General features: G+C 39.0%; 2 protein-coding genes across 2 annotated transcripts; both read right to left on the bottom strand.

The window, feature by feature from the left end:
• Window positions 1-13,029: 13,029 nt before the first annotated feature.
• LOC147861102 (transcription factor bHLH140-like) lies at window positions 13,030-20,693 on the bottom strand. Its single transcript, XM_087323451.1, has 6 exons — window positions 20,574-20,693; window positions 20,041-20,255; window positions 18,612-19,408; window positions 17,683-18,448; window positions 14,327-14,497; window positions 13,030-13,431 (listed from the first exon to the last, which is right to left on the bottom strand). The coding sequence occupies exons 1-6, from the start codon at window positions 20,662-20,664 to the stop codon at window positions 13,096-13,098; spliced, it is 2,376 nt and encodes a 791-aa protein (XP_087179577.1). The 5' UTR covers window positions 20,665-20,693; the 3' UTR covers window positions 13,030-13,095.
• Window positions 20,694-23,042: 2,349 nt separating this feature from the next.
• Window positions 23,043-25,120, bottom strand: LOC147861101 (transcription factor bHLH140-like). Its single transcript, XM_087323452.1, has 3 exons — window positions 24,923-25,120; window positions 24,186-24,356; window positions 23,043-23,538 (listed from the first exon to the last, which is right to left on the bottom strand). The coding sequence occupies exons 1-3, from the start codon at window positions 25,070-25,072 to the stop codon at window positions 23,188-23,190; spliced, it is 672 nt and encodes a 223-aa protein (XP_087179578.1). The 5' UTR covers window positions 25,073-25,120; the 3' UTR covers window positions 23,043-23,187.
• Between the last annotated feature and the right edge of the window lie 2,794 nt (window positions 25,121-27,914).

Genomic DNA, 27,914 nt, shown 5'->3' with positions numbered 1-27,914 from the left:
TGTCAGAACCGTTTCTCATTGCAGGCCTGTCCGGAGTCGGGATATAGCTTTAGGTTCTAGTCCAGGGGTGTGGAGATCCTTCGGCATTCCGTCATGCCGAACTTGTATAGCATATTCAGCACGTAGTGTCTTTGTGAGAGTAATATGTCGTCGAGGATCCGGATCACCTCGATCCCAAGAAAATAATGAAGTTCCCCCAGGTCCTTCATTTCAAATGCGTCCAACAACTGGGACTTCACTCTACCGATTTCATCGAGTTCGGGTCCGGTGATGACTAAATCATCTCGTCGTAGTCGATTCTGTGGGTCTGTGTGTATCCCTTTGCCACTAACCGGGCCTTGTACCGGTTGACCGAACCGTTGGCATTGTACTTCACCTTATAGACCCATTTACAACCGATCGGTTTACAATGTCGAGGAGGGTCAACCAGGTGCTATGTGTCGTTGGCATCAAGTGCCTGCATTTCTTCCTCCATAACAGCACGTCAATTTGCGTCTTTTTCTGCTTTTGCGTAGCTCTCCGGCTCACACACTTCCGCCACCTTAGTCATGTACACATAGTGATGCGCCATGTACTCATTGTACCCGTACCTCATGACGGTTTTCTTCTGACGGGTTGATCGGCATAACTTTTTGTTACCTAGTTTGAGGCCCTTCTTGGCCGGTTCAGACTTCCTTTCTGAAGATCTAGCTTCTTCCTTTCTGAGGTCAGATTTGTTCCGATCCAACCCTTCACTACAGGTATCGTATTCCGACATCTTCTTCTTCCCCTTCGCTTTGCGCATGAACTGTCTCCTCGGTTCCTTGCGCAGGGAGAGCACGGCAGAGTCTCCACTACTCGTCGGTTCCTCATCTGACTGGTCATCCCGACTCAGCTACTCATTCGGTCCACTTACCTAGAATGAGATCGGACTCTCATCTAGAGTACCGAATCCTTCATCTTCTTCTTGAACATCTCTGGGCCCACTAGCCTCATCCTCCGGAATCGGGTCTTCATCGGGAGTTGGAGTCGGTAGGGAGTACCATGATGTCGACTCATCAAACTCAACATCTCGACTTACTCGTACCTGTTTAGTCCGAGGGTTATAACACTTATACCTCTTCTGTTCATGTGAGGAGCCGACGAGTATGCACTTCTCCGATTTCAGATCCAGCTTCCTTCGCTTCTCATCCGGTACATGCACATATGTTATGCTACCGAATATCCCAAGGTGTCTCAAATTCGACTTCCGCCCGAAATATAGCTCATGTGCTGACACCTCGTCCCCGATTCGGTTTTGGATGTAGACGGTCGTCCGAACCGCCTCAGCCCAATAGAATTTGGGCATGCTCTTATCCTCCAACATTTCCCTTGTTGTGTCAACAATCGACCGGTTCTTTCTTTCGCCCACACCGTTTTGTTCCGGTGTATATCAATAGCTGAATTCTCTCCGAATTATTTTTTGTTGCAGATAACTATTGAATTGGCCGAAAAGTATTCTTTTCCGCTATCCGACTGCATGCACTTTATCTTCTTCTTTGTTTCCCTTTCGACTAAGCTTTGAAGGTTCTAGAAATAGTCGAAGACTTTGCTTTTCTTCTAGATGAGGTAGATCCACGTGTGCCGGCTGTAGTCGTCGAAGGAGACGAAATACCAACTCCTGCCAAGACTAATGTTCTGTGCCGATTCCCATACATCCGAATGGATTAGATCGAGCTTGTTACGGTTCCGGTTTCATTCGGTGGGGAATGGAAGCCGGTGTTGCTTCCCGAGTTGGCAGACTTCACACATTTAGGCCTTCCGGCAACTAAACTTCGGCAATTCAAACACAACTTGTTTCGATTGCAGATCTTGAAGCCTTCGGTAGTTGACGTGGCCGATCCACTTATGCCAGAGATCGATGTCCGATTCAATCTTCTGTCCTTTGGCAAACATGGTGGTGTCGACGTCATTTGTGTTGAGGATGAACATCTTCCCTTCTCTGCGCCCTTTGCGCGATTATCCGACTTTCTTCCTCGATGAAGAACCCGATGTGCGTAAACCGCACATGCATTCCCTGGTCGACTATTTGTCCAACTGACACCAGGTTCTTTGTGATTGTCAGAACGTGTAGTACGTTCATCAGCTTTCCCTTTTGTCCAGCATGGCTTAAAGGGACTTCTCCGACATGCACAATCAGGTGAGGGGTCTCGTCTCCGGTTTCAACAATTCCTGGTTGTTCCGGTTTCTCCAAAGACGAGAACCACTCTTCGTGGCTCATCATGTGGTTTGACACTCCAGAATCAACATACCATACTTCCTCCGATCCGATAGTGGTCTTCTTCATCGAGTTCGCCTTGTGCTTCATTACAAAGGTTGGCCCTTTTCTGGTCTTCCCAGTTTCGGATCCGTCTGATCCTTCTGCGTAGTGCAAGCTTTGCCAGTTTCCTTGTTCGGCCTTGCTGGATACGGATTTATCTGAATCGGCATGCTTCTTCCAACACTCGCTCTCTCTGTGGCCTTTTTTGCAATGGTACCAACATTTCGTGTCGGTTTTCAACTACCAGTTTCCGGCTCCGACTTGACTCCCCCTACTTGTGGAGGGTTCGGAACTGCTGTCGGCACCGTCTCTGTGCCTTCGGTTCTGCTCTTGTTGGCCACCTCCATTGCGTGCCGACCCACCTCGTCATCCACGCCCATGGGGCCAATCTGCCTCCGTGTACAGCATCCGGTTGTCCGATTGAGTGGCCCTTGACCCACTCGCATGGTTTTCTTCGACCATCAACATGGATTGCAAGTTGAAGAAGGACGGTGGCTTCTCCCAGGTGCAAATTGTCATCTGGATTGGCCCGTACCGTTGTGCTAGACCACCAAGATAGATCTAGACCATCTTGTCTTCTTCCACCATTACGTTGATGGATCTGAGTGCATCGCAGATCTCCTTAATCTTGGTGGTGTAGTTCGTAACCGACATATCTCTTTGTCGGATGTTGTTCAGCTCTTGTCGGAGCTGCAACTTACGGGTTGTGGTACTTGCGGCGAAAATCTTCCATAGATTTTCCCAAGCCTCCTCTGGCATTTTTGCATCCTTGATGTAGCCGAGCATCTGATCGTGCACACTAGATGCGAGGCAGTACAATACTCGGCTCGCTCCTTGCTCCCACACCAGGAAGTCTTTGTATGCTGGCTCCGGTGCTACCTCGTTAATTCCTTCCACATAACTCAATATCTATGCCCCAACAGATACTGGTGCATTTTATATGACCAGGATGCATAGTTTCTCTGGTCGAGCTTTTCTGTGGGATGCGAACTTGCCATACCTCTATCCATTTTGGTTCTCTACTGTTCTTCACCGGGTGTTAGGGTTTGTCTTCGAAAGAGTCTGTTGGCTGTAGAGGAGTCTCAACCCTCGCGCTCTGATACCATGTACAAATTAGCGTGCAGAAGCTTGACAAAACCGGTTTAGCCAAGTAGCATCAGAGAATAAAGACACAAGTTCAATGGAAGCTTGAGAGTATTTAGCATACACGAGAGAGACAAAGAGACAGAGAGAGCACAGAACATAAACTCTATTCAAAAAATAATACTCTGTATTGCTCTCTATACAACGTGCTAAACAACACTATTTATACAAGTCCTCAAAAGGACTGACAGAAGTACTATGTACTTCAATGCTCACAAGAGCGGCTGACACTAACTATGAGGACTCTGACAACCTAGTAATCTAGGAGTATAGGCTACTACTAGCCTTTCGGTTCACATTTGAATCCAGCTCTCTGATCCCTCTCTTGGTTCCGGATACCATCCGGACACTGATCCGACTCTAGCTTGTTCAGCCGATCCGGATACGATTGAGCTTGCTCGCTCAACACTCATTCACTGCAACATTTGTACAAAGATTAAGTGCATCTCTTTCTCATAGATTTCCTGGCCGAAGGTTTGGGAAACACTTTTGACTATTTGGACAAATTCCGTGTGCCCTATAAAGCAATGCCAATTTTCTCCAATGGACAAGATTTTGGGCACTCTAGACCATTTGTACGGCCCACAATACTAAGATCTTTGATCGCAACCAACTACATGAAGTTAGCTTCTTTAAGCAATACCTTAGGCAATCTTTATTTAATTGTCTGCACCTTAGAGACATCACACTACAAATTTACACTCTTTACTTTGAGTGCTTTTAAGCTCTTTCGTGTCTAATACACACGTGTATATTTCTTTTTATTCTTTGTGGGTTTTCTCCTCACTTTGAGGTTTCCCACTAGTAATAAAAGTGTTACTAAAAAAAAAGCTTATGATCGTCTTGACTGGGAATTTTTGCAAGGTGTATTGGTTCATTTTGGTTTTTCACAAGCATGGATAAGAGGTATTTCCTCATTATATACTTCTACACAAAGCCGACTCTTACTGGTTGGGAATTATGGCCCTTTGTTTTCTATTTCTCGATTAGTTCGTTACGGTTGTCCTTTGGCTCCCTTCATGTTTCTGTTTTTTGTTGAGCCAATGATTTCTTTTCTGAATGTTTGTGATATTGGTATACATAGATTATGCTGAAGTAAGGGATGTTGAATTCACAGATGACATTGCCCTAAAGCTACTTAAAAGGTGATTTGGAAAATCTCCAAAAAACAGACTTGGCCATATCCACATTCTATAAGGCTTCAGGTGCACTAGTCAATTGGAACAAGTCCTTTGCATTTTGGGTGGGGGATGTAGATTCTCCTTTATGGAATCCACATCCGCAATTTCGGTGGATATCATCACGTTTCCTAGTTCGGTACCTAGGATGTATGATAGGTATTGATCTTTCAGTGGAAAATCAAGTGGCACCCCTCCTATTGTCATTGCAAAAAAAGTTGTTATTATGGGGTTTAGCCTAGTTGTCTTTTGCTGGTTGGATTGTAGTTGCCAATCTGGTCTTATTGGCTTCAACATGGTATATTATGTCCTGCTGGATATTCTCCAAGTCATGTATTCTGAAAATACGGAGACTGATTCGTAATTTCTTGTAGTTCGGTAAAACGGAAGGCAATGCTCGATCTACAGTGAAATGGGATGTTATTACCTTATCTCATTCTAAAGGAGGATTAGGTATTACTGACCTAGTAGACCAATCAAGAGCATTAATAAGTAAAATGTTCATTAGAGGATTTATTTCGGGGCAACAGATATGGAAAGTATTATTACTTTACCGTTGTTTAGATTGCTCTCTCCTCGCCTAGGTGCCCCCTGGTCGAAGGATGTAAACTAGATATTTAGGGAAATTTTCCAAGTACCTTCAGCTAATAGATGGGAAGACAAATTTATTAAGACACTATTTTCAAAATGGAAACAAGTATTACCTAGTTTCCTTCGCAATAAATCCAACCCCAAACATTATCTTGAGTATCTCAAACAAAGGATAGTCTGGAACCCATTGTTTACAACATCAGATGGTTTAGTGTTGGGTTCTATACAATGGTTATCATGTGGAAAAATGATAGAAGGTCTTGCTAAATTAGTGAGAACCTGGCAAGAATTTGTATCACGTTCATGGGAAGAGCAAAAAGAATCCTAGGTAATATGCATGGAGGTCAACTAATGTATCACCAAATTCAAGAAGCTATGAGTAGACTCCCCATACCACCAATAACTCTAACCATAGATGGGTTGAGGTTTTTTCAAGATTGGAAGTACTCTTGGCTATTAAGGAGTATTCATAGGATAAGACCTACTGGTTTTTTGAGGTGGATGAAACAAATCAATTATCTTAGTCGGGGAAATGATGATAGATTACCCTTATGCTATTGAACACAAGATAAGGGTCATCGAATATGCCGATCGTAAATGGTATATTGATCCACTAATAAGGGCACATTGGAACTTGTGGGTGTTGGCTAAAAAACCAGTATTCAAATTAGATTGGGACCCAGTTGATTATCAGTTGGGAAGACATGTGCTTTCAGATACACGGGATTTGTTAACGGTTGCATTTCAATATTGGAATCAACAAGGTATTACTCCCCAATTCCTGCATGTACAATGGTTACTTGTACATTAAGCCTTACCAGTTGGCACATGGTTGCATAGGATGGGCGTATCTTCTGGTTGTGCTCGATGCCATTTACAAATGGGAACTCGAAAACATTGTTTATGGGAATGCACTGAGTCTCAACCGATATGGCAACGTCTCCTTAGAATTTTTGCTAACTATTTTCCCCCATTGGTTTTCACTTGGGGCATGGTGGTTTGGACATCACTTGTGTGTGATGCATTCCATTATGATGCCGAATCTATGGACCATGGATTTTACACTAAATCTGGAAGTGTTCATGCATTACCATTGTTGTCATTACAGTTTTCAGGAATACGGAAGGAAGTCCAGCCAGTATGGGAGATACTAAGTAGTACAACTGTATATCACATCTAGAAGGCTCGGTGCTCTCTCGTTTTCCATCAACTTAAAACATCACCAGCTGAATTGGTTTGAAATATTTGGTTAGACATAGTTCATACTTTGAAGGGTCAATGGGATGGTATCGTTGGACATTCTGATGCTAAAATTGCTCAATGTCATGAGTTTCTTATCATATGGACAACTACTCCATTCATGACATCCAATTACGGCACTCCTTATTGGCATTTTCAACCTCCAAAATGGTTGTTTCCCCCGCCGATCACATAGAGTTGAAAATCTTGTAAAATGTTTACACTAATGACAGGATATCTTCTTTTAAAATAAAGACATACAATACATATGCATACATACATACATATATAATATACATAACATACAATACATATCGTACATACATACATACATAACATACAATACATGCATACATACATAACATACAACACATATACATACATACATACATATCATACAATACATATACATACGATCCATACATTATGTATGTACTAGGAGAAGCATTATGTTATTTAAGCAAGAGTAATGTATAGACTATTTGACAAAAGAAGCTCTAAGGAATTATTGAAAAACACCATTGCTTTGAAAAAAAAACATCAACATCTACAATGGATCTTGAAAAAAGAATCACATGCTCATCTATTAATTGTTGTTGATATGGTGGTGGGCAGTGGATGATGAGAATGATGATGATGATGGTGACCTGCAATAAGATGTGTACATCAAACAACACAAATATGGAACAAGAAGAAGAGGAAGAAAGGTAGACGATAGACACAATTTGAGCTTCAATGGAAGTTCTCTCTTATTCTCTTCTCTGCAACTCTTTTCTCTCCCATGTGTATACAACATTAGGTTTGAGCTTTATATACTCAAACCCTAACTCGAAGACGTGTTCACACTAAAGATACAAAGTGGAAGGAGTTGGCCTTTTATGCCAACATTAACGCCAAGTTGAGAAGATGGATGAGGTGTTCTCAAAATTGAACGAGGATGAGGTGAAAACATTGGTGAAATACATGAAGGAGGCTGAGATTGTAGTATCTAGAGGTGTGACAGGAACACAACCACCACCCCGACTTGAACTCCTCCCAGTTGAGTTCAAACTCGATGGACCAACCACATACTTCATCTGGTCGCATCGGATTATAGGTGCCTTGGTAGGGAGAAGCCTTGATAGCTACCTAACGAGAGAAGAGAAAGGACCCCTTGTCACAACGAGCAATGAATGGAAAGCATGGAGAGCTACCCACATCTTTGTACACGTGGCTTCTCAACTCCATGATTCCATCAATCGCCACAACAGTTGATGGAATTTTAAGTGTGAAGGAGATATGGGAGAAATTGCAAAAGACGTATGTTGGGAGGGGAAACAACATGAGATTATTTCAAATCGAGCAAGAGATAGATGTTGTTTGGTAGGGAGATAGGATGATTCAGGAATATGCCATAGAGCTAGAGCGTCTATGGGCAGAATACGATCATTTCTCGCCTATGACAGTGTGCAATGATCCTCGATGTAAGAGCAAGGAAATTTCTACTCAAAGAAGAACCATGCAATTTTTGAAACATCTCAACCCATCCTTTGATCAAAGAAGGGCAATTCTTCTAGCCAAGGCTGAAATTCCCACACTTGATGAGGCAATTGCGACTATGATACAACAGGAGAGTAGAATGAAGCTGCTCTCTGACACTATTGGACTTCCAGGGGTACAATCAGCACTAATGGTGTCAAATTCAAGTGGAAGTGAAAATCGAAAATGCTACAATTGTGGTGAAGCTAGTCATTTAAAGAATGCTTGCCCTAAACCATCGAAGGAGAGAGAATATGGAAGACGTGGACAAACTAGAGGCCGTGGTCGAGGGGGCCGAAGAGGTGCAAGAGGAGGTCACCAAGCAAACTTGATGGTAACAAAAGAAGAGGAAGGAACTAAGGTGGTGTTCACCGAAGAGGATCAAGCTCTCTTAGAAATACTTAGGAGGAAGCAAAGAGCTGCAGATGATACTTCATTCATGTCAAGAGGTAACATTGCCACCTATGCTTATTCAGCCACAAGTATTAGCAACACAAATACTCTTGCCTCTACACCAGAATGGATAATTGATTCTGGTGCATCTAGGCATGTAACAGGTAATACTAGTGAATTCTCCTCGTATACTAACTTATCAATGCCAGAAAGCATTCAAATTGCTTACGGTACAACACAACATGTAGTGGGTATAGGTACAGTAAAATGTACCGACTCTGTGACATTGTCTAATGTGTTGCATGCTCCTTCTTTCCCAATAAACTTATTATCCATAAGTTCTATCATACACCAACTAAACTGTGTTGTTTCTTTTGATATTCCCAAGGTGATATTCCAGGAGAAAGGGACAGGTCGGAGACTTGGGACTAGCACATGGCACATGGCATAATGGACTATGGTATTTGGATCATGAAGGGCTAGATTTAGCATTAGCATCTATGGTAGAGGGAACCGATGTAAGGGGATCTAAAATGAGTTATGAGGAGTTGTTGATACTTTACCACCAACGTATGGGACATACCTCTTATGGTGTTTTGAGTCGGGTGTATCCAAACCTTTTTGAAAAGGCTGATAAAACAAAACTTGTTTGTGATGCATGTGAATTTGGTAAGCTTACTAAAAGCTCATATGCTAGTTCAGGTCATAGGAGTTCCCATGCATTTGATGTAATACACTCCGATGTTTGGGGACCATGTTCCACAAGTTCTATTAATGGATATCGATATTTTGTCTCTTTCATTGATTGCTTCTCTCGTGTGACTTGGTTATATTTGATGAGGAAAAAGAATTAAGTATTTGCTTGTTTTAAAGATTTTCATAGATCAGTTCAAACTCAATATGGTGCAATAGTAAAAGTGTTGAGGTCTGATAATGGAACTGAGTATGCTAACATGACATTTAGGGCATACCTCTCAGATCAAGGATACAACATCAAACTACATGCCCATATACACCAGAACAAAATGGAGTAGCAAAGAGGAAGAATAGACATCTTCTAGAGGTAACGAGAAGCATGATGATTTCTATGAATGTCCCAAAGCAGTTGTGGGGACAAGCAGTTTTGACAGCTGCCACATTGATCAATAGAATGCCCTCTAGAGTATTGGAATGGAAGTCTCCATGTGAGTTGTTGCAAGGCAATAACTCTGGAACCCTTCCTTTGAAGGTGTTTGGATGTGTGTGTTTTGTAAAGGACAGTAGACCATCTGTAGGAAAACTTGATCCTAAAGCTGTAAAATGTGTATTTGTGGGATACTCTGCCACACAAAAATGCTATATTTGCTGGAGTCCAGTAGAGAAGAGATTATTTGTGAGCATGGATGTGCATTTTAGAGAATCAGAGCCATATTATAAACAAGGGGTAACTTCACCCTTTGATGACTTAATTGAGACTGAAAATGTGAGGGAAGGAGATAATGGTGAGAGGTTGCTAAAAATAGGATCAATTCCTTTATTGATCCCTACATCAGCTGAGAAACAAGTGAGCGTAGGCGGTACGGAAGAAGAAGGAAACAAAGACGAGGAGCCTATATGTGTTGGGACTCAATCTGAGGGGGAGCTAAAGGTGTATACAAAGAAGAGGAGGCAAAAAGAAGGAAATATGAACACATCTTCAGTGCCACATGTGCCATCAAGTTCCATGTCCCGACCTGCCTCGACTTCTGAAATACCTACAGAACTCCCAAACCTAGAAATCACAGGTGATATGATTTCCTCTCCTTCTCCTATAGAGATTAGGAGGACCTCTCGCGGTAATGTAGGAATCCCTCCTGATCATTATGGTTTTCCTCATGATATTGCTAAGTTTATCTCTTATTCTAACATATCAGCTACACATAGAGCATTCATTGCATCATTAGACTCTGTCACTTTACCCAAGTGTTGGCAGGTTGCTAAAGAAGATCCAAAATGGAAAACAGCCATGCAAGAAGAACTCGGAGCTCTTGTGAAGAACAAGACTTGAGAAATTGTGTCACTACCATCAGGAAAGAAGGCGATTGGGTGCAAATGGGTGTTTACAATAAAACAGACCCCAAAGGGAAAAATAGATCGATACAAGGCACGATTGGTGGTTAAAGGATATAGTCAGACATATGGCATTGACTACGATGAGACTTTTGCACCTATGGCGAAGATGAGCACTGTTAGAACGCTTATTTCCTTAGCAGTGAATAAGGATTGGAAATTACATCAATTAGATGTAAAAAATGCATTCCTTCATGGAGAGTTGATGGAGGAAGTGTACATGGATGTCCCCCCAGGTTTTGGTACAATTCAAACAATAGGTAAGGTTTGCAAACTAAGGAAGTCACTTTATGAACTGAAGCAATCTCCTCGAGCCTGGTTCGACAAGTTAAGAAGGGCTATGGTGGGTATGGGATACCAACAGACAAATGCAAACCATACAGTGTTTTTTCGACAACACAAGGAGCATACTACATTACTTGTGTATGTGGATGATATAATTATCACGGGTAACGGTGAAGGGGAAATTGCCCAACTGAAGGTGCAATTGGGTAAAGAGTTTGAGGTGAAGGATCTAGGATTGCTACGATACTTTCTTAGAATTGAGGTAGCTCGTGGAGCAGGAGTTGTTCTATGTCAGCGAAAATATGTATTAGATCTTCTCACAGAAACTGGAATGTTGGGTTGTAGGCCCGTAGCTTCTCCAATCGACCAAAAGATCAAGCTAACTGAACTTGCATGAGAGAAAGTTGATCGTGAAAGGTATCAAAGATTGGTAGGTCGGCTGATTTATTTGACTCACACCCGTCCAGATATTTCATTTGCAGTAAGTGTGGTAAGTCGCTACATGCATGATCCGAGGAAAGATCATATGGATGCAGTGTACCATATTCTGAGATATCTCAAAGGTGCCCCAGGGAAGGGATTAATCTTTAGAAAACATGGTCATTTTAACATTGAGGGCTATTGTGATTCTGATTGGGCTAGTTGTGCTGATGATAGGAAATCCACATCAGGATACTACATGTTTGTTGGAGGCAATCTGGTCTCTTGGAAGAGTAAGAAACTGTCAGTAGTAGCAAGGTCAACCGCCAAAGCAGACAATAGAGTTATTGCTATAGGAGTTGCAGAGATGTTATGGCTGAGAACCCTCCTAGTAGAACTAAAGGTGAATCAAGAAAATCAGATGATGTTGTGGTGTGACAATAAGTCAGCAATCAGCATTGCCAACAATCCAGTACAGCACGATAGGACCTAGCACATCGAAATCGATAGATTCTTTATCAAGGAAAGCTTGATAATGGAATATTAAAATTGAGTCATGTTTCTACTGAACATCAAGTAGCAGATTGTCTTACAAAGGGACTTGGGCCAGTAAGTCTTACTAGATTGTGTGACAAGATGGGCTTAGTGGATATTTTTCGCCCATCTTGAGGGGGAGTGTTGAGAATGTTTAAAAGTTATAACAGCTAACCCAACGGCTAGTTGTTTCCAACAGCTAGTTAGCCCAACGGCCATATCTTGGCCTTATAAAGAGGAACTTTCTCCTCATGTAAAAATAACCGATCTCTGTATTTTCTCCCTCTAGTTGTGACATACCAATGTATATTACTAAACAGATGTGCCTTCTCATTTTTCTTTAAAATCAAGAACCCGACTTCAGATTATGATGTCGCCCAGTTCAAAGGCAAGACGACTCATAATGGGAGCCCTACTCACATGAGCCTGACTAATTGAGGGAGCCCTAGTAATTAAGGGAGCTCGACTAATTGGGGGAGCCCTACTTATAATTTTTGTGTAATAAAACCCTGATGCTTGTCATTTTTCACATTTTTGAAACAAATAACCAAGGTTTTTAGCAAGATGTTTTCAACAACTACAACTGCCAACCACCTACACTTGCATTTGCATCACCACTTGCCTACTCCTCGTGCATGTATGTTATTAGTTTACTACTGCATTGCCACTTTTGTTTGCGGAAAATGGTTTTGTTTGATTTCTAAATATGGATTTCTTATGCGAAAATGAATGATTTCTGAATATACGTTTTGTTTGCATTGGATGATTTCTAAATTCTGAATATAGGTTTTGTTTGTTAAAATGCATTGGATGATTTTTGAAAACTTGCATGTGGCATTCATCAAACTGGTATGATTTCTGAATATATACCTGCATTGTCAAAGGGTGTAATCCAAATGTTTCTGAATATGGATGCATGTTTCTGAATCAAGTAGGGTTTAGATTATTGTAGTTTTTGAATATCATAACTATTTGCATTCTACCTTGCTTGTATAGACGGATGCCAAGTTCAAAGAGTTCCTAGAGTTTGATGCCGAGTGGGATGATGCAAGACCTAGTGCAGGTAAGTATGACAAGATTCAATGTATACAGACTTCAACAATGATGCATGTAGCAACAAAAGGTAGTGTATGTCTAACTCCTGCAATAAAATAACTTCTACCAATCAACCAATAACCTGTAAGTTTGTTCGACAAGGCCACTCAATCACTCTTGTTCAATCCCAAGTCACCTACAAACCTTTGGGCACATTTGTGCAATCATCTAACCTGTTCAAATGAACAGCAAATTCATTCCAACCAAATAGCTCCCATGACTTCTTTACAATGAACAACAACGATGTTCAGAACTTGAATATGAGAATTACCATAACTAGGTTGATATATTACTGAACAAATCATTTGACATGTTTGTGGCATTTACAACTATTTAGAGATGGCATTTCTTGTTTGCATCCATGATGAGATATCCCTTCTCCACCAAGTCTTGAGGGAAGGGACTTTGGCACAGCTTTATATGTTGCTTTAACTTGGGAATATTTGGCTGTACACATCGGCATCTATGGCACCGAAGCTCCAATTTCAACAAACTATCCTCATCGCCACAAGGTATTACACTTCCTGTACTCTTCAACTCTTCAATAACCCCTTTCGAATCCCGAAAGAAAGTCGTTGTGAAAGAGTTCCAATGCTTTTTATTCTTCAATGATGGTGAATCAAAATCCTGGCTGACAATATGCATGTGGAGTTGTCTCATAGATGGCTCCTGCAGAAATTGTATCTTTATTTTTATCAAACATTTCTCTCTATGTGTAAAAGGTATGTATAAATGATACAATACAGAGATTACGAAAGTGCAAAGCACCAGGTGGCTAGACCATTACTACTAATACAACAAAAAAGCCAGTAACAAAATAGCTACTCTGATTATCTTCTCCATAAATGTATCAAAAGATAGTGCAAACAGTACATTCCCAAAGAACAAACACAGAAACTTAAAAGAGACTGTAAAAAGTGCTTAGCAGACTTTGTTACAGAAAATCCATGCACAGTTTTGGCCGATCATGAATATCCCTGCTAAGAGAGAATACGAGGTAATGAATAGGTATATACTAAGGATGTCCTCCAACGTCTTCTGCTCAGACTTTCAACATGCAATTGAGTACAAATTCAAAGAGACATATACCAAATACATATCTTTTGAAAATTGTAAAAGCCATCCTTTAGAAGTGCTTAAAAGTCAAAACAAATGTATAACGCCAACAGACCATTTTCAACATTGCTACACAAATTCTCCAATGATTTCAACTTTTCAAACAATAGATGTTTCATGAATATCCAGAATGTAGTTTGTGTAGCCAACTTGCTCATACCCAATCTAACCTCTACCATACATCAACCTTCTCTGATTATTAGAATGACTATGTACTTCGGGGATGTATACACATCTAACCTCTACTAAGGCATCAGCTCTTCGGTGGTTAGAATGGCTTTGTACTAGGAGTATGCGCAAAATAAGAAATGGACATCCTGGAATAAAATTTGCTCATAACCTAACTTTACCTAAATTATTATATAGGATGATGACTTTACACCGTTTATAAATGAGACTTCATGCAAGAAGAAAACCAAGAGGTTTAACACATGAATAAAAAGCATACCGAGTGATAACCCATACGGAAAACCAGAGTTTTGTCTTGGTCAAGTAGATTTTCAATCCATGCTTGGCCCATTCTATGCATGTGCAGTAGAAGTGGAAGGTGTGAACTTCTTAATTCTTTTATGCTGTCAAGTCCATCTTCTCTTGATATTACAAGGAAGTGTTTTTGCCCCTGAAAACATTTAAGACAAAGACTGAGAACAATTCCTTATTTACCGATGTAACATATCATCACTGTTTGAAAGACGAACTAGTTTACATCAAGGAAGAGAAAACTTTAATTCCATATTTCAAAGAGAAATATAAGCATAAATACAATATACTGATAGCTCTGTACAGATAATTAAATGTCAACCATATAAATATGAAAGCATTCAAGACTCACCCAGATGTTGGCAATGCTTTTTTTCAAAGAACTCTAGATTCATACAAATCATAAATAGTCATTTGTATTCGTTCCATAGCATGTTAGCAAGAGGTGCTGAGTGTGTACACACGTGCTGAGACATACAAGAGGCCTTGACAATTCAGAGGGAAAGTGGATTTAGTGGCAACCAAAGCTATAGAAGTAATAGATATTTTTTGTTCACAATATTACTATGACTACTTTCTTAGATTATCCAAAATACAACATTGAATTGCAAAATAAAAATAAACAAATTATTAAAACTTATAGATAGAAATTTAATGCTTCTAACAAAATATCAGCTTGTAGAGATGTTGAATTTGGCCAGCTCCGGCCTCATATTTGATATTAAGGGCACACATTATGTGCCATGATAGGGATAAAATGCAATACCAGAACACCTAGACAACAATACCTTACCTGTTTCCACAAATTGAAAACACATCTATAAAGCAGAAGATTGTCACCTTTATGAAAACAATGGACATTATATCTAATTTTGAGGTCATGATTTTTATTTCAGGCAATCAGGAGTCCCTTAGAAGTGACGAGAAAGAGAGTTTAAGAAAACTCATGAAAAAGATAGAATCTACTACAGCCCTGTAAAGAAGCCACAATTTTCAAGTTATATACAAGACAGACGATGATAGAAATCATGTGTTTGAGAAAACCCATGAAAAAGATAGATAGAATCTATATTTACACACCCATATGAAGAAGACACAAAGGTCAATTATAGATACAAGTGAGATAATGATAGAAATCCTGTGTTTGGGAAAACCCATGACAAAGATCACGTTTATTTATTACACACATGTGAAAAGCCAAAATGTTCAATTAAATATACAAGAGAGACAAAGCATAGCAAATGAAATATACAAAGGCTTGAGCTGCTTAAATGAAGAAACTGTAGATAAACCAAGCCTGATTTGCAGTAAAAATCCTGAAGTGCAGCAATGTGTCACTGCTAGAAAAAACTACCAAGGACAATTGTGATTCCCCTGTATAAACCCTTTTTATTATAATAAACAGAAAGCTGAAAATAGTAAATGCCGAGTTCAAACATAGGTGTCAAACGTGAAGAAACTGCAGGTAAATAGAGACTAAAAATTTTCATAGAGATCCTGTAAGTGCAATCATTAGTCACATTGACAGTAAAGTAGTAGCACTGAGGCATAAATGCAAAGAAAATAGATGACTGCCCACATCTTGAGAGAAATTCCTGGGTGTTTGTAGTGCAACCTCAGGAGATTCAGAAGATGTAGGAAAACATGTAGAATCATCAATTAGCCCTCCAATTGCACCATAATGAGACAAGTTTTCCTCCCTCTCATGTAAGGGGGTGATTTAGCGCACAAGAACGATGCCATAAGGCTACATGTCAGGAAAACCATCCCTATAGAACAGATAGGTTTCCGTTAAAGTAATCCCCGCGAGTAAATGATCAGGAAGTTCTTACTGGCAAGGAAACTAAGAGAGATACATTCAAACATATTTGATAAATACATAAATACTTTTGTGACAAAAGTATGTAAAAATGAGCGCCAATAATGTTGTAGGCTAAATATTAAGGACTTAGTTAGCACTACTTTATGTGAGATATACAAGTGACAACTTTCAAAAACATGCTTCATCTACACGTTGAAGCTATTATTGGGTTTCTCCTTTGACAAGAGTATGAAAGACTATGGATTTCGGACCATTGAATGCTGCTACAAAGTTAACAGGCACCAGTACCCCTTTGTGTTATTCATGCAGAGCATTTTGTTACAGAAGAATACCTTTTGATTTTGCAAATGCTAAACTTAGTTTTAAAGTTGTATGGAGTATGGGCATTTTGTCTGACCATTTGTTAACGACAATAGTAAGGATGTTTTTGATGATTTTGTTAATTACATCTCTTTTTGCAAACAAAACTGGTTCTTTTGCAAATGAAGTTAAACCAAAAATATAATTTAATGGGGTACTACCAAAGCGGAAGCTCTAGTTCTGATATATAGTGCTCAACGCAAAGCAGTTATTGCGGGATTACATAATGTTGAGTATTTTACAGCAATACAGTGCAAAAGATCATGTTTCAGTTGGTGGCCATTGATCCAAGAGACTGGGATAAATATTTTTGTCGGAGAACGAGCTATATTGCACCCTGCAGTACAATGTGGTATTCCCTTCTAAGTATTGTGAGTTTTATATATCCATTGGATTTAGTAGAAAAGATGCAGTTTGTGCAGTTATGGATTCATTTGCATTCTGTCAATCGGAACAGAGATGCAGTATGGAATATCAAGTGATACATACTGAGAAATGAATCTGACTAAGACGAATGCATGTAGAGGGACTAGTGAGAAAGTGTGGCCATTAGGAGATATGGTGTTGATTTGATAAAACCTTTGGAATCTTTCAAAGTTTTATCTCAAGAGGATGGAACTTGGAATCTGGGCAAAGAGAAAAAGACATGCATTGTTAGGCAACATGCAAACTGGACACTTTGCCTACCTAATTATCTACAAGAATCTATCCATACATCTAAAAATAAGAGTATGCATGTCTGTATAGTATATGTGTGTGGGCATTATATTGCTTACGGAAACCTCAAGTTAAGCAAAAACCAGTATTATCAAAGTAAAAAAAGAGAATGAGCATAGAAGTGTTTCTCGTGCTTCTTGGAAAGAGTATGCAGGAATAACTTACAAATTGATTAGCTAATGGGCCAAATGGATTATTCTAGTAAAGGACCTTAATCTTGACTCTTCTCTCACACTTAAAAAAGGGAACATGACATGTGCATCCCATTTTATGTACACATAAAATAAATATCACTCAAAGAAGGGAACATGACATATGCATCCCATTTTACACATAAAAGAAATACCACTCAAACAAGGATCGGACAAATATATGCATTAATGAGCGCCCATGCATTCAAAGATAACAATCACAAAATTGAATACCTTTGGATATTTATCAGCGATTAAAAATGCCTCTTGCATAAATTGTAATACAATGTCTTTATACAGCTCTGGATTCTGTGCCATCTTCTTCAGTTCTTCTGCCCAGGGTTGTGAGTTTTTTAATCTCGAATTCTTCTCGCTGTGATGTCTATGTGATTCTCCCCCAAAGACATCTTTATTCTGACCCAACTCACGATGACTATTTTTTTCATTGCCATGTTCAGTTGAGTTTGGCCTTGAACTGCAGGTAGAATCTGTCAATCCAATTGAACTAGCACCCTTAGGGTATGAATCATGTTTGTTGCGTTTCATTTTCTGGTCATCATCAAAAGGGCCACTTCTACGTTTCGCTGCCTGCATCAAGATCGAAAATGCATTAACAGGAGAAGATTTATCTGCATTAACTGTAGCTTTATCACTTGGTGAAGGGCACTGATTATTGGGACTCTGTTGTATATGCTGAGATTCAGCGGCTGATGCAAAGGCGTGGAACATACAAGAATATGTATGTCTCAATAGTTTACACCCTTCATTATAGTCTCCATACAAACAATTTGGTCTCTGGGGGTTCATATTTGGACCAAGGACATGGATAACATGTGTCACACCTTCACGAGTGTACAAAGGAGAGGTAAGTGGCAGGGGCACAACAAGAGCTGATCCAGGATTTAATGTCTTGGCAAGTTTTTTGGTTTCAATCTCGAGCTCATTACCAGCTGCTTCAAAAATTGCTGCATTTACACCCCCACCCCCAGGTTTCAGACGCCTGCCAGACATCTTGTTTTAAAGCTAAAAACACATTAATCTGGAAAAAAATGGATATAATTATGTTTCTAAAAGACCACAATGGCCTCTGCAAGCTAACAAAGATTATAAATCTATGTTAATTCCCTAATGTGAACATTAAAGAAAATAAAAAGTTATCTGACCAATTTGCAGCATTGGCAATGAAGTTGCACTTCAGTCTACGACTCGAATAAAGTCTCGTTATGTCTCCCGATACTGTAAAAAACTCCTCTTTTTCAAGACCACAAATAATTGCCTTCTGACGGACACGAGTTAACATATCAGAATCTTCTTTCAAATCCACCATAACAAGCCTTAATCTATGTTTCTTGGCCTTCTGCAGGAAATCCAAAGCTGTCTCAACAATAATATCTGAAGCCTTCTCGTGATCAAATTGGAAATCTGCAGTGGAGATTGAAGGAAAAGCAAGTGTTCTAGAACCTCCATTCAAATCAATGACAGCATTTTGTTGAGACTCATTCTCTTGTCCTCTCTGTTTCACTCCCGAAGGCATGTCCATCATGGAGCTGTCACCTCTTCCTTGTTTCCCAGTCCCAGAGAATTGATCATAAAAGCTAAATGCTTTCTCGATTTTATCATCTGAAGTACAAGAGAAGATAGAAGAGAAACCCTCAGCTTCAGACGGTTTTTCTATAGATTTCGCCATCCGATGTATCGCAGCAGGCGCAACCTTCCCTTGCAAGCCCCCTTCATGACTTGTGCGTTCAAAAGCACGGTGTATGCATACTTTGACAGGTAAATCTAGAACCAATGCATGTGCATTCACATGAAGTGACCTTGCTAGTTCAAGGAAGTCATGGCGTTGAGTTGCATTAAGATTGCATCGGTCTATGATTACATTGAATCCCTGGACCAAGCCACTCTTAGCAGACTTCAAACATTGCTCTTTTGTTCCTTGTTTTCCATTGGAAATAGTGTCCTAAGACATGGAGAAACAAAACCGTCATTAACTAATGCTTCTTTTTCCTCTAAAAGGTATCAAATTGGAACACAATATGAGGCTACCGAAAGGGATAATGTATGACCACAGGATGCCAACATCACATCAGGGCCCACAACCCCCTGAGCACACAGCGGCTCTCTCTCTCCCTCACATACACACACACATTATAGATAACATGAAACCCACATTTGTAATCAGGATTTGTCTCATAGGCCTAATTCAATATAGATAACCTGAAATTGCCATATTTTTAATCATGATATATATATCGCACAGGACAATTTTGGCCTCCAGTAGACATTAATACATCTTTCTTTCCTTCTCACTAAATTTTACATGGATGTAACTTTGGGTTTCTTAGATCTCTGGCCATTCATTTTCGTTTCTATTCTCACATGCGCAAAGATTGCCAGTTATAAGTCCCCATTCTTACATGTATGACTAAAGAGGGCACAAAAGGAATTTGGATCGGTCTGAAATTGCAAACAGTCACATTATTACAATCCTTCAAAACACTCCCTTAGGTTTGTTTATGATATGTTACAAGAGAAGTAACACGTTCATCTATTATATACATTCAAAAGAATATGGCCAAGGAACAAACAAACCTGACAAACTCGCTTCCATTTGGAAGCATGAATTCCAAGCAATCTCCTGCAAAAAGTGCTCTTACCACTCCCTGGAAGCCCCACAAGCATTAAAACAATGTTGTTTTTTAAATCACGTTCTTGTTTCGAGTTCTGTTGTGGAGAGGATTTCTTATCAGAATCCAATTGATTGTGAGGAGTCGCATGCAATCTTTCACTCTTCACTAGATCTTCAACTAAAAAACAAATGAATCCTCTTTCAGCACAACTAAATTAAGGTCATTCTTGACAGGGAGAAAAAAACAAACAAACACAAACACAAAAGGAATTTGATAGATTGTGAGGATGCGTATGCAAACCTTCACTCCACTTGAGCTTCGATTCAAAAAACAACGGGAGGTAAAAAAACAGGTATAACACCACCGAATCAAGATCATTCTTGTCGGAAATCAAACAAATACAAACAATACCATGGTATCCACATACTCCTCCGCAGAAAAACGAAAACAAAAACAAAATAAAGAAGAGGAGGAGGAGGAAGAGGGGGAGGAAACCTGAGTTGTTTGAGATGGGATGAGAGAACTGGAGGCGATGGTCTGGGTTCTTTCTCTCACACAGGGCTCCATATCTGCATTCAGGCATCATAACCCAAAAGATCTGCGAGACCTCTGATTGTCTCAAACACATAAATGCAACACATATGTACATATATATGTACATGGAGAGATAGAGATAGAGGAGGATTCAGGAATAGCATGGGTTGCCCCTCTCTTTTTCAAAATTTCCCGAAATACCCTCCTCCCTCAGCTTCAACCCTAAACCCTTAAACCCTAAAGGCTAAAACCCTAAACCCTAAACCTTAAACCCTTTTGCATCATTGAGCCGTATTAGTATCCGCATTCCATATCTTGTGAATGCGAAGAGACTACTAGATTAGATTAGATTAGATTAGATTAGATCAGATTAGATCAAATTAGATCATATCATATCAGATTAGATTAGATTAGATTAGATTAGATTAGATTAGATCAGATTAGATTAGATTAGATCAGATCTGATTAGATTAGATCAGATGAGATGTTTCCTAGAGTCCATAGAGAGGCCAATAATTACTATACTCTTGGGACATTGAGTACACAAGCTTTCTAGTTGCGTCTCTCCTTCCTAAATAGGGATATTTGTACCTTTGAAGCATAATCTATTAATGTGTGAGAATAATGCATAATCATACATATATGAGCTCAACCTTCTAGGTGTTTGTTCTCTTTCAAGTTTGGTCCTCGCCCTAGGCAGCTAGGCCCCCGTCTCATAAATCGCAACTAGTCTCCCATGGACGTTAAAAATATATCTATCTTACTATCGTAGCTTTTCACGAATTGCATGTACTTTATCTGGTGGACGTGAGAGAGGTGGATGAACTTATGACTCAAAAACATGGATCATGAACATATATAATGTAAGGTTTCACGCACAAAAGCAATGTCTACTCATGTACAAATGAAAAAAAAACGCAACACGATAAAACGAGAAACCTATGAATGTTGATTGGAATAGTTGGTATGTGGATGAGGTGCAATCCAAAATATCCTTCACGTGAATAACAGGTGATGCATGATAAATTATTGTACTTAGACATAATACTTGAGTGATCAAGTGATAATGGGGATTGTGACCGAAAGCATATTGATACTTGATTGGGAGATGAATAGTTTCACAAAAATGGGAATGAAAATAAAGAGATGTGATCGAACAAGCCTTGACTGCCATACAACCTAAATTCCAAGGTTAAATGGAGTAGTGAAATGCAAGTGTCCAAGACAGAGAGGATGACATCAAAACATCGAGATGATATTGAACTACTGCACAAGTCAACTTTTTATATAGATTGTGGAAGTGAGTGGGAGCGTGCATGGGAATTAAATCCCAAGAATTCATGACATGCATTAGTTTCGGAGGCATTCCCTTGAACACATCCAAGTACCTATGAATGTTAAGTTCAACATATCCTCATCGTGCCTATTATGATAATTCTACAAGGTGGAATGCCAAAATATATGCTCATTGTGTTTTATCATCTTCATAACAGGAAATAACAATCGGCAACAATTCACACATCCAAGTACCTATGAATGTTAAGTTCAACATATCCTCATCATGCCTATTATGAAAACACTACAAGGTGGAACACCAAAATATATGCTCATTGTGTTTTATCATCTTCATAATAGGAAACTTAAATCGAACCACAAAACCGTTACAAAAAATTCAAGCTCAAACCAGATGGTTTTAGAGACTTTCAAACCTTTAAACTGTTAAAATCCCGGTTTCGCGGTTCGAATTTGGTTTTCAAGTTAGACCAAAATTCAAAATTTCACATTTTAATTTTAAAAATAAAAATAAAATAAAATAATTCAAAATTTAAAGATTTTTCTTAAAATATCAAAATTAGGCTTAAAATGTTTAAAAATATATTTAAGAAAATTATCAGGTGTTAATCCTAAATTGTCAAACCCTTTGAATTGTGGTTTCAAACCATTTAAACTGAAAACCGTTAAACCAATAAAGGTTCGAACTGAACCGAATTGAAACCGAACCATTTACAATAACTTGAACCAAACCAAACCAACTAGTTTAAACTGTTAAGCCACAATTTCATGGTTCAGTTCGGTACAAACTGAACCATTGTCGATTGCTAACAAGAAGGCGTTAACGAGATTAAGGACTGCAACTCATGCAAAAGCATATGCCAACAAAATTTCTGATCGTTTTCCGTGTGAAATATTTTTTCATGGCCCATCTCTCTTGTTCAGAGCATTCTTTTATGCCACTAACATCCTGTTTTTTTTTACACATGATGAAAGAATGTATGTATTTACACACATGTATGACGTATATATATGTCCTAGAGATCAACCCAATTTGTTCCAAGCACATTCCAAGCCTACAATTGCAACAAACAAAACGTACACAAAACCAAATCCAATCTGCATCTTCGAAAACAAAAAGGAGTAATGCATCCAATATATAAATTATATATTGCTACCACATCGTTTACAATATTTACAACCATCAAAAAGACTGTTGATGAACTATGCATATGATTAAGTACATTTATCTCGTGATTGGCTTCGGACATTCGGATATTTACAAGCTTTGAGACCCTACCTCCTATGTAGTCATTGATTTATTGCTTATATCCTCTGTTTTTGCCATGATGAAGTACCCTTTCTCTACCGAGTCTCGAGGAAACGGGGCCCGGCATGACTTTATGTGTTGTTTTAGGTTGGGAATGTTCGGTTGTATGCTTCGGCACCGATGACACCGAAGCTCCAGCCTAAGCAAACTGTTCTCATCACCCCATGGTCTTACACTCCCTGTATTCTTCAGCTCCTCAATAACCCCCTTGGAATCACGAAAGAACGCCGTCGTGAAGGAATTCCAATGCTTTTTATTCTTCATGCAAGGAGAATCGAAATCCTGGCTCACTATATGCATGTGGAGTTGTCTCATTGATGGTTCCTGCGGAAGATGCATGTATGTTTAGGTTAACGTTAGGCTCCTAATCATATGAGAATAAAGATTAAACACATAACCCTACATTTTAAAAAGAAGGATTTGTGGTTACAATGATTAATTTATAATAAGTAGGAAATGGGTTTAGTTTATTAATTGCCCTCTTGATTAGAAAGTTAGTTTTGTTATCAACAAATCAAGGTCATTTATCAACCCAAAACTATCAGAGGATTGTCTATCTTGGAGATCTTCGAAGACAAAGAGTTTCGATCTATCTACAGGAATGTTTGGTACATTAGACAGATTTTTACTAGTTTACTTATATTTTACTTTGGTTTGCTGGTCTCCAAGGTGAGATAATATTTTGAGGCATAATGTCTACTTTGGTCTCATAGGTAATATTGTGTCTCTTAAGAGCATTTAATATATCTCTCTTTCTCCCTCCAGAATCATCTGATGAGGGGGGTGATATAAACAAACAAGATCACATTGCGCAGAAGCATGTATATATGATGAAGGTTTTTTTTTTGCTCATAACCTAACCATATCTAGACTTTAGTAATAAGAACATTACATAGTAAGACCCGTGATTCTACATACTTCATCCATCAATGAGAATCACGAAGTTTTAACCAATGGATACAAAGGCATACCGAGTGATAACCCATTCGGAAAACCAATGTTGGGTCTTGTTCAAGTTGAGTTTCGGCCCATGCTTCGCCCATTCTATGCATATGTTGTAGAAGTGGAAGGTGTGAGCTTTTCAGGTCTTTTATGCTGTCGAGACCATCTTCTCTTGATATTAGAAGGAAATGCTTTCGGCCCTGAAAATTAAGGAAAACCAGAAACCCAAAGAAAAATGATCTAAATTACCAATGTAATTAGGTATTATCTCTGAAATTTAGAGAGTTTCAACCCAAGATTGGTTCAAACACATTGCCTTTTCCTTTCATTTCAGATCATCGAAATGTGATAGCATCTGAGAATGGATTGAATGCTTGACAAAGATGAGCTCTACAAAAGGTTCAACCATGATATCTTAACTCCAAAAGAATTCCAGACTCCATTAATTCACACATAAAATAGATTGCATATGTATCTGCATGTGTTTGTACATAGTTCAATAATTGGCATACACATATGCACATACATATCCATATCCATACTCATACTCCTATGCAGACCCACAAATACACACACACAAACTACACATACACATGATCATGATCATATAAATGTAGAAGTATCTATCCATATGAGGAGCAATAAAGTATACATTGGCAACCTTTAAAGAGAGAATTGTGGCCAAAACAATAGAAATACTTTTTGTGTAACTACTTCTATTAATTGCACCAAAAAAATAATTCTAATCTATGCATGTAGTATATACCTTTGGAAATTTGTCACAAATCAAGAATGCTTCCTCTGTAACCTGAATCACCAAGTGTTTGGAGCTACACTGTAGGGGATGGGGAGCCATCTTCCTGAGTTCATCTGCCCATGTCTCAGTGTTCTTGGATCTGGACCTCTCTCCCTCCATAGGAATGACCCAACTCTTTTTTGTTTCTTTCTTTCTTTCTTTCTCTGATTTCCGGCCAAGAGGTTTCCCCGGCCGGCCGTTTTCTATATGTACATAGTTGCGGCCAGACCGGAAGGCTTCGGTCATTGAGATGCAGACCGAAAGGCGTTGGTCTCCATCTCAATGACTTGTTTTGATTGTGTCGACTAGGAGTCTCGACCCAAGCCTCGAAAGCTCCGCCTATGATATTCAGCTCTTATTTTGTCCCCAGATCAGGTGCCTTTTGTCCTACTCCCATGTGTCCTTGGACATACGACAGACCCATGCTTTCTTCAGACTCTCTCTCTTTCTCTCTCTCTCTCTCTCTCTCTCCAAATTGATCATCTAATCTAACCCTAATTAGCAATGGGCCCGGTTCGGTTTCTTTGCCTTAAAACCAGACCGAATTGAACCAAACCATTTATACAAAACAAAAACCAAACCAAACTGTTTATGAACTTTCAAACCATTAAACCAAACCATTTAAGAAAAGTTAAACCAAAACCATTTAAGGAAAAGTTGAAACCAAACCGAGCCATTTAATAAAAAGTTTAAACCTAGCCACATTTAAGCCAAACTAATTAAATAAATTAAATAAATAACAATACACTAAATTAAATAAGCATTTATGTTTAATTAATTAATTAAGCCATTAGATTAAATAAACATTTAAGTTAAGTGAATTAAATCAATAAAAAATATATAATTAAACCATTAAATTACATAAACATTTAAGGGATAAAAAAAGTTAGCCCAAAAACCTATAAACCTTTTAACCAAACCACTTAAACCTATAAACCAATAAACCCCTGTTTCAGAACCAAACAGTTTAATTATTATGGAACTAATAAACCTTTAAACCATGGCTTAACAATTCGGTTTGGTTTGAACCGAAACCGGGCCCATTGCTAACCCTAATGTCCTCTCAATGTGTTCACTCGTTGTTGGTCAGTTGTTGCTTGCCACCACCCAATTAGGCACCATCAAGTTTAATGCCCTAAACCATGACAATCCAAATCGATGCCCATTTGTTACCAATCGAATAGAGGATGTTAGAACAAGTTGCAAGTGTCTAATCTCATTGTCTTGACAATCATTGCTTCGAATAGAGCTTACCATTGTGGACCTAAAACATGGGGACCTTGAAACATGGGAGGCACAACTTTTGTAACAAGGTCTAGGGTTGGGTCTTTCGTGAGTCCCAAATCATATCGGGGCTAGTAGTCCCAACCCAAGGGTGGTGTCTCGTTTTTGGGATTGGAACTAAGATCAAGATTGGCATTGGTTCTCTTCTTGGGTCCTAACTACTTATGCGCGTGTCAACCTCAATTGGGACTCTGTGGGTTTGTGCCCACTCATTTTGGGGCTTATTGGTTCTTTTGTGACTCAGTTTGGGGTAACTTCTTGGTTGGGACTGTCTAGGAGCACCACATTACTACCATTGGTGGTGTTGTCCTTGACTCCGCTCTAATGATCTCACGTGGAGTTGATGGGTTTTGCTCTTATCACATGAGATATTAACCTCATGAACTGTTTTTCCGGTTGTTTTGTTCTAGGAGCAGTTGTTGACATGTATGGTCTCAGCATTCTAAATTCACATATAAACGTGGGTGTGAAAAATAGTAAGAATAAAGAAGAGGCAAAACTTGGTTTGTGACTCTTGCAGTTGTAAACATTCTTGCTCATTAATGGGTTCGCGTAGGGAGGTCATAAATTAAAATGATGGTGTATAATATTTAAGGATGATCATGTGGTTTGTAATGTTAATGCTTTGGGTTGGAGTCACGAACAATTGTTTTGATGTCTTATTCTTTACAAATACCCACATTTTTTTGTTCGGATCATCCGTCCTAATTGTAAATTGTGGCTTCATAGATCAGTTTCTACATGTCAAGGGTTGGAAACAAGATTGAATTTGCATGATTCTAAATGAAGTTTGAAACCAAATGTTGCATTTAAAACAAGGAGAAAAGTTACAACTTTGAAATGTCACTCTTAACTTTGTATTGGGATACTCATTTGTTTATTTCAATTTACCTTAATACCCCTATTTTTTAAGGATGACCAAAAAACCCCTACTTTTTTATTCACTCAAATAAACGCTGATAATAAGGTTGTTTTAATTGTTAATTTTGGGCTCTTGTTCTCTAATTAAGAATAACATTACGATGATTGTTAAATTATGAGTATTTTGGTGTGGTGTCTTATAGAAACAATTAAAGGGTATTCTAGCCATATGAGAAAATGCAAGGGTGTTCATCTAAATTGTTGCAAACTTGGGTTCACTACTATCAACATTCAATTACAATATTCTTTGAGCCCAACAAGTGATTTATAGAATTATGACAACAAACTAAGTATAATGTTTATTAAACCAACGTGTTGTTGGCTTTGTTGGCGTAAAAGGCTTATCCTAGCTATGGGTGGGGGCCATATGATTGTAAGCACATTAGGGGTATTTTCCAACTCCTAGTGAAAGTTTTCCTGTAGCCAACAAATTGGTCACTCATGCAAGCTCTCAATCTATAACTTTAAATCCATTGAGAACTTCGTCTCTTTGCTTGTCTAATGTGCAAATGTCAAGGGCTCTTATAGTAGGTGCCATTGAAATAGATTTGGTTTTAGAGTCTAGGGAAAAAGCTTATTGGCACATTTAAACTTGAGTACACTCACTTGACTACATGGAAGCTAATTGCTACAACCTATGGCTAGCATGCTATACTCCTTATGCTTTGATTAAGATTTGGTGGTCTTAGGGTTAACAAGGGGGATTTGGGTAGACTTGAAATTGTGTTATCCATGATGCATTGACTCATTTAAGTGC

Source organism: Azolla caroliniana, unplaced genomic scaffold (assembly GCF_043228905.1).
Source record: "Azolla caroliniana isolate FFs.n. ecotype wild unplaced genomic scaffold, voAzoCaro1.0.p SCAF_8, whole genome shotgun sequence".
In the NCBI taxonomy this organism is placed as follows: Eukaryota; Viridiplantae; Streptophyta; class Polypodiopsida; order Salviniales; family Salviniaceae; genus Azolla; species Azolla caroliniana.
Note: the sequence above shows the minus strand (reverse complement) of the source record. Positions and strands in the feature narration are given on the sequence as shown.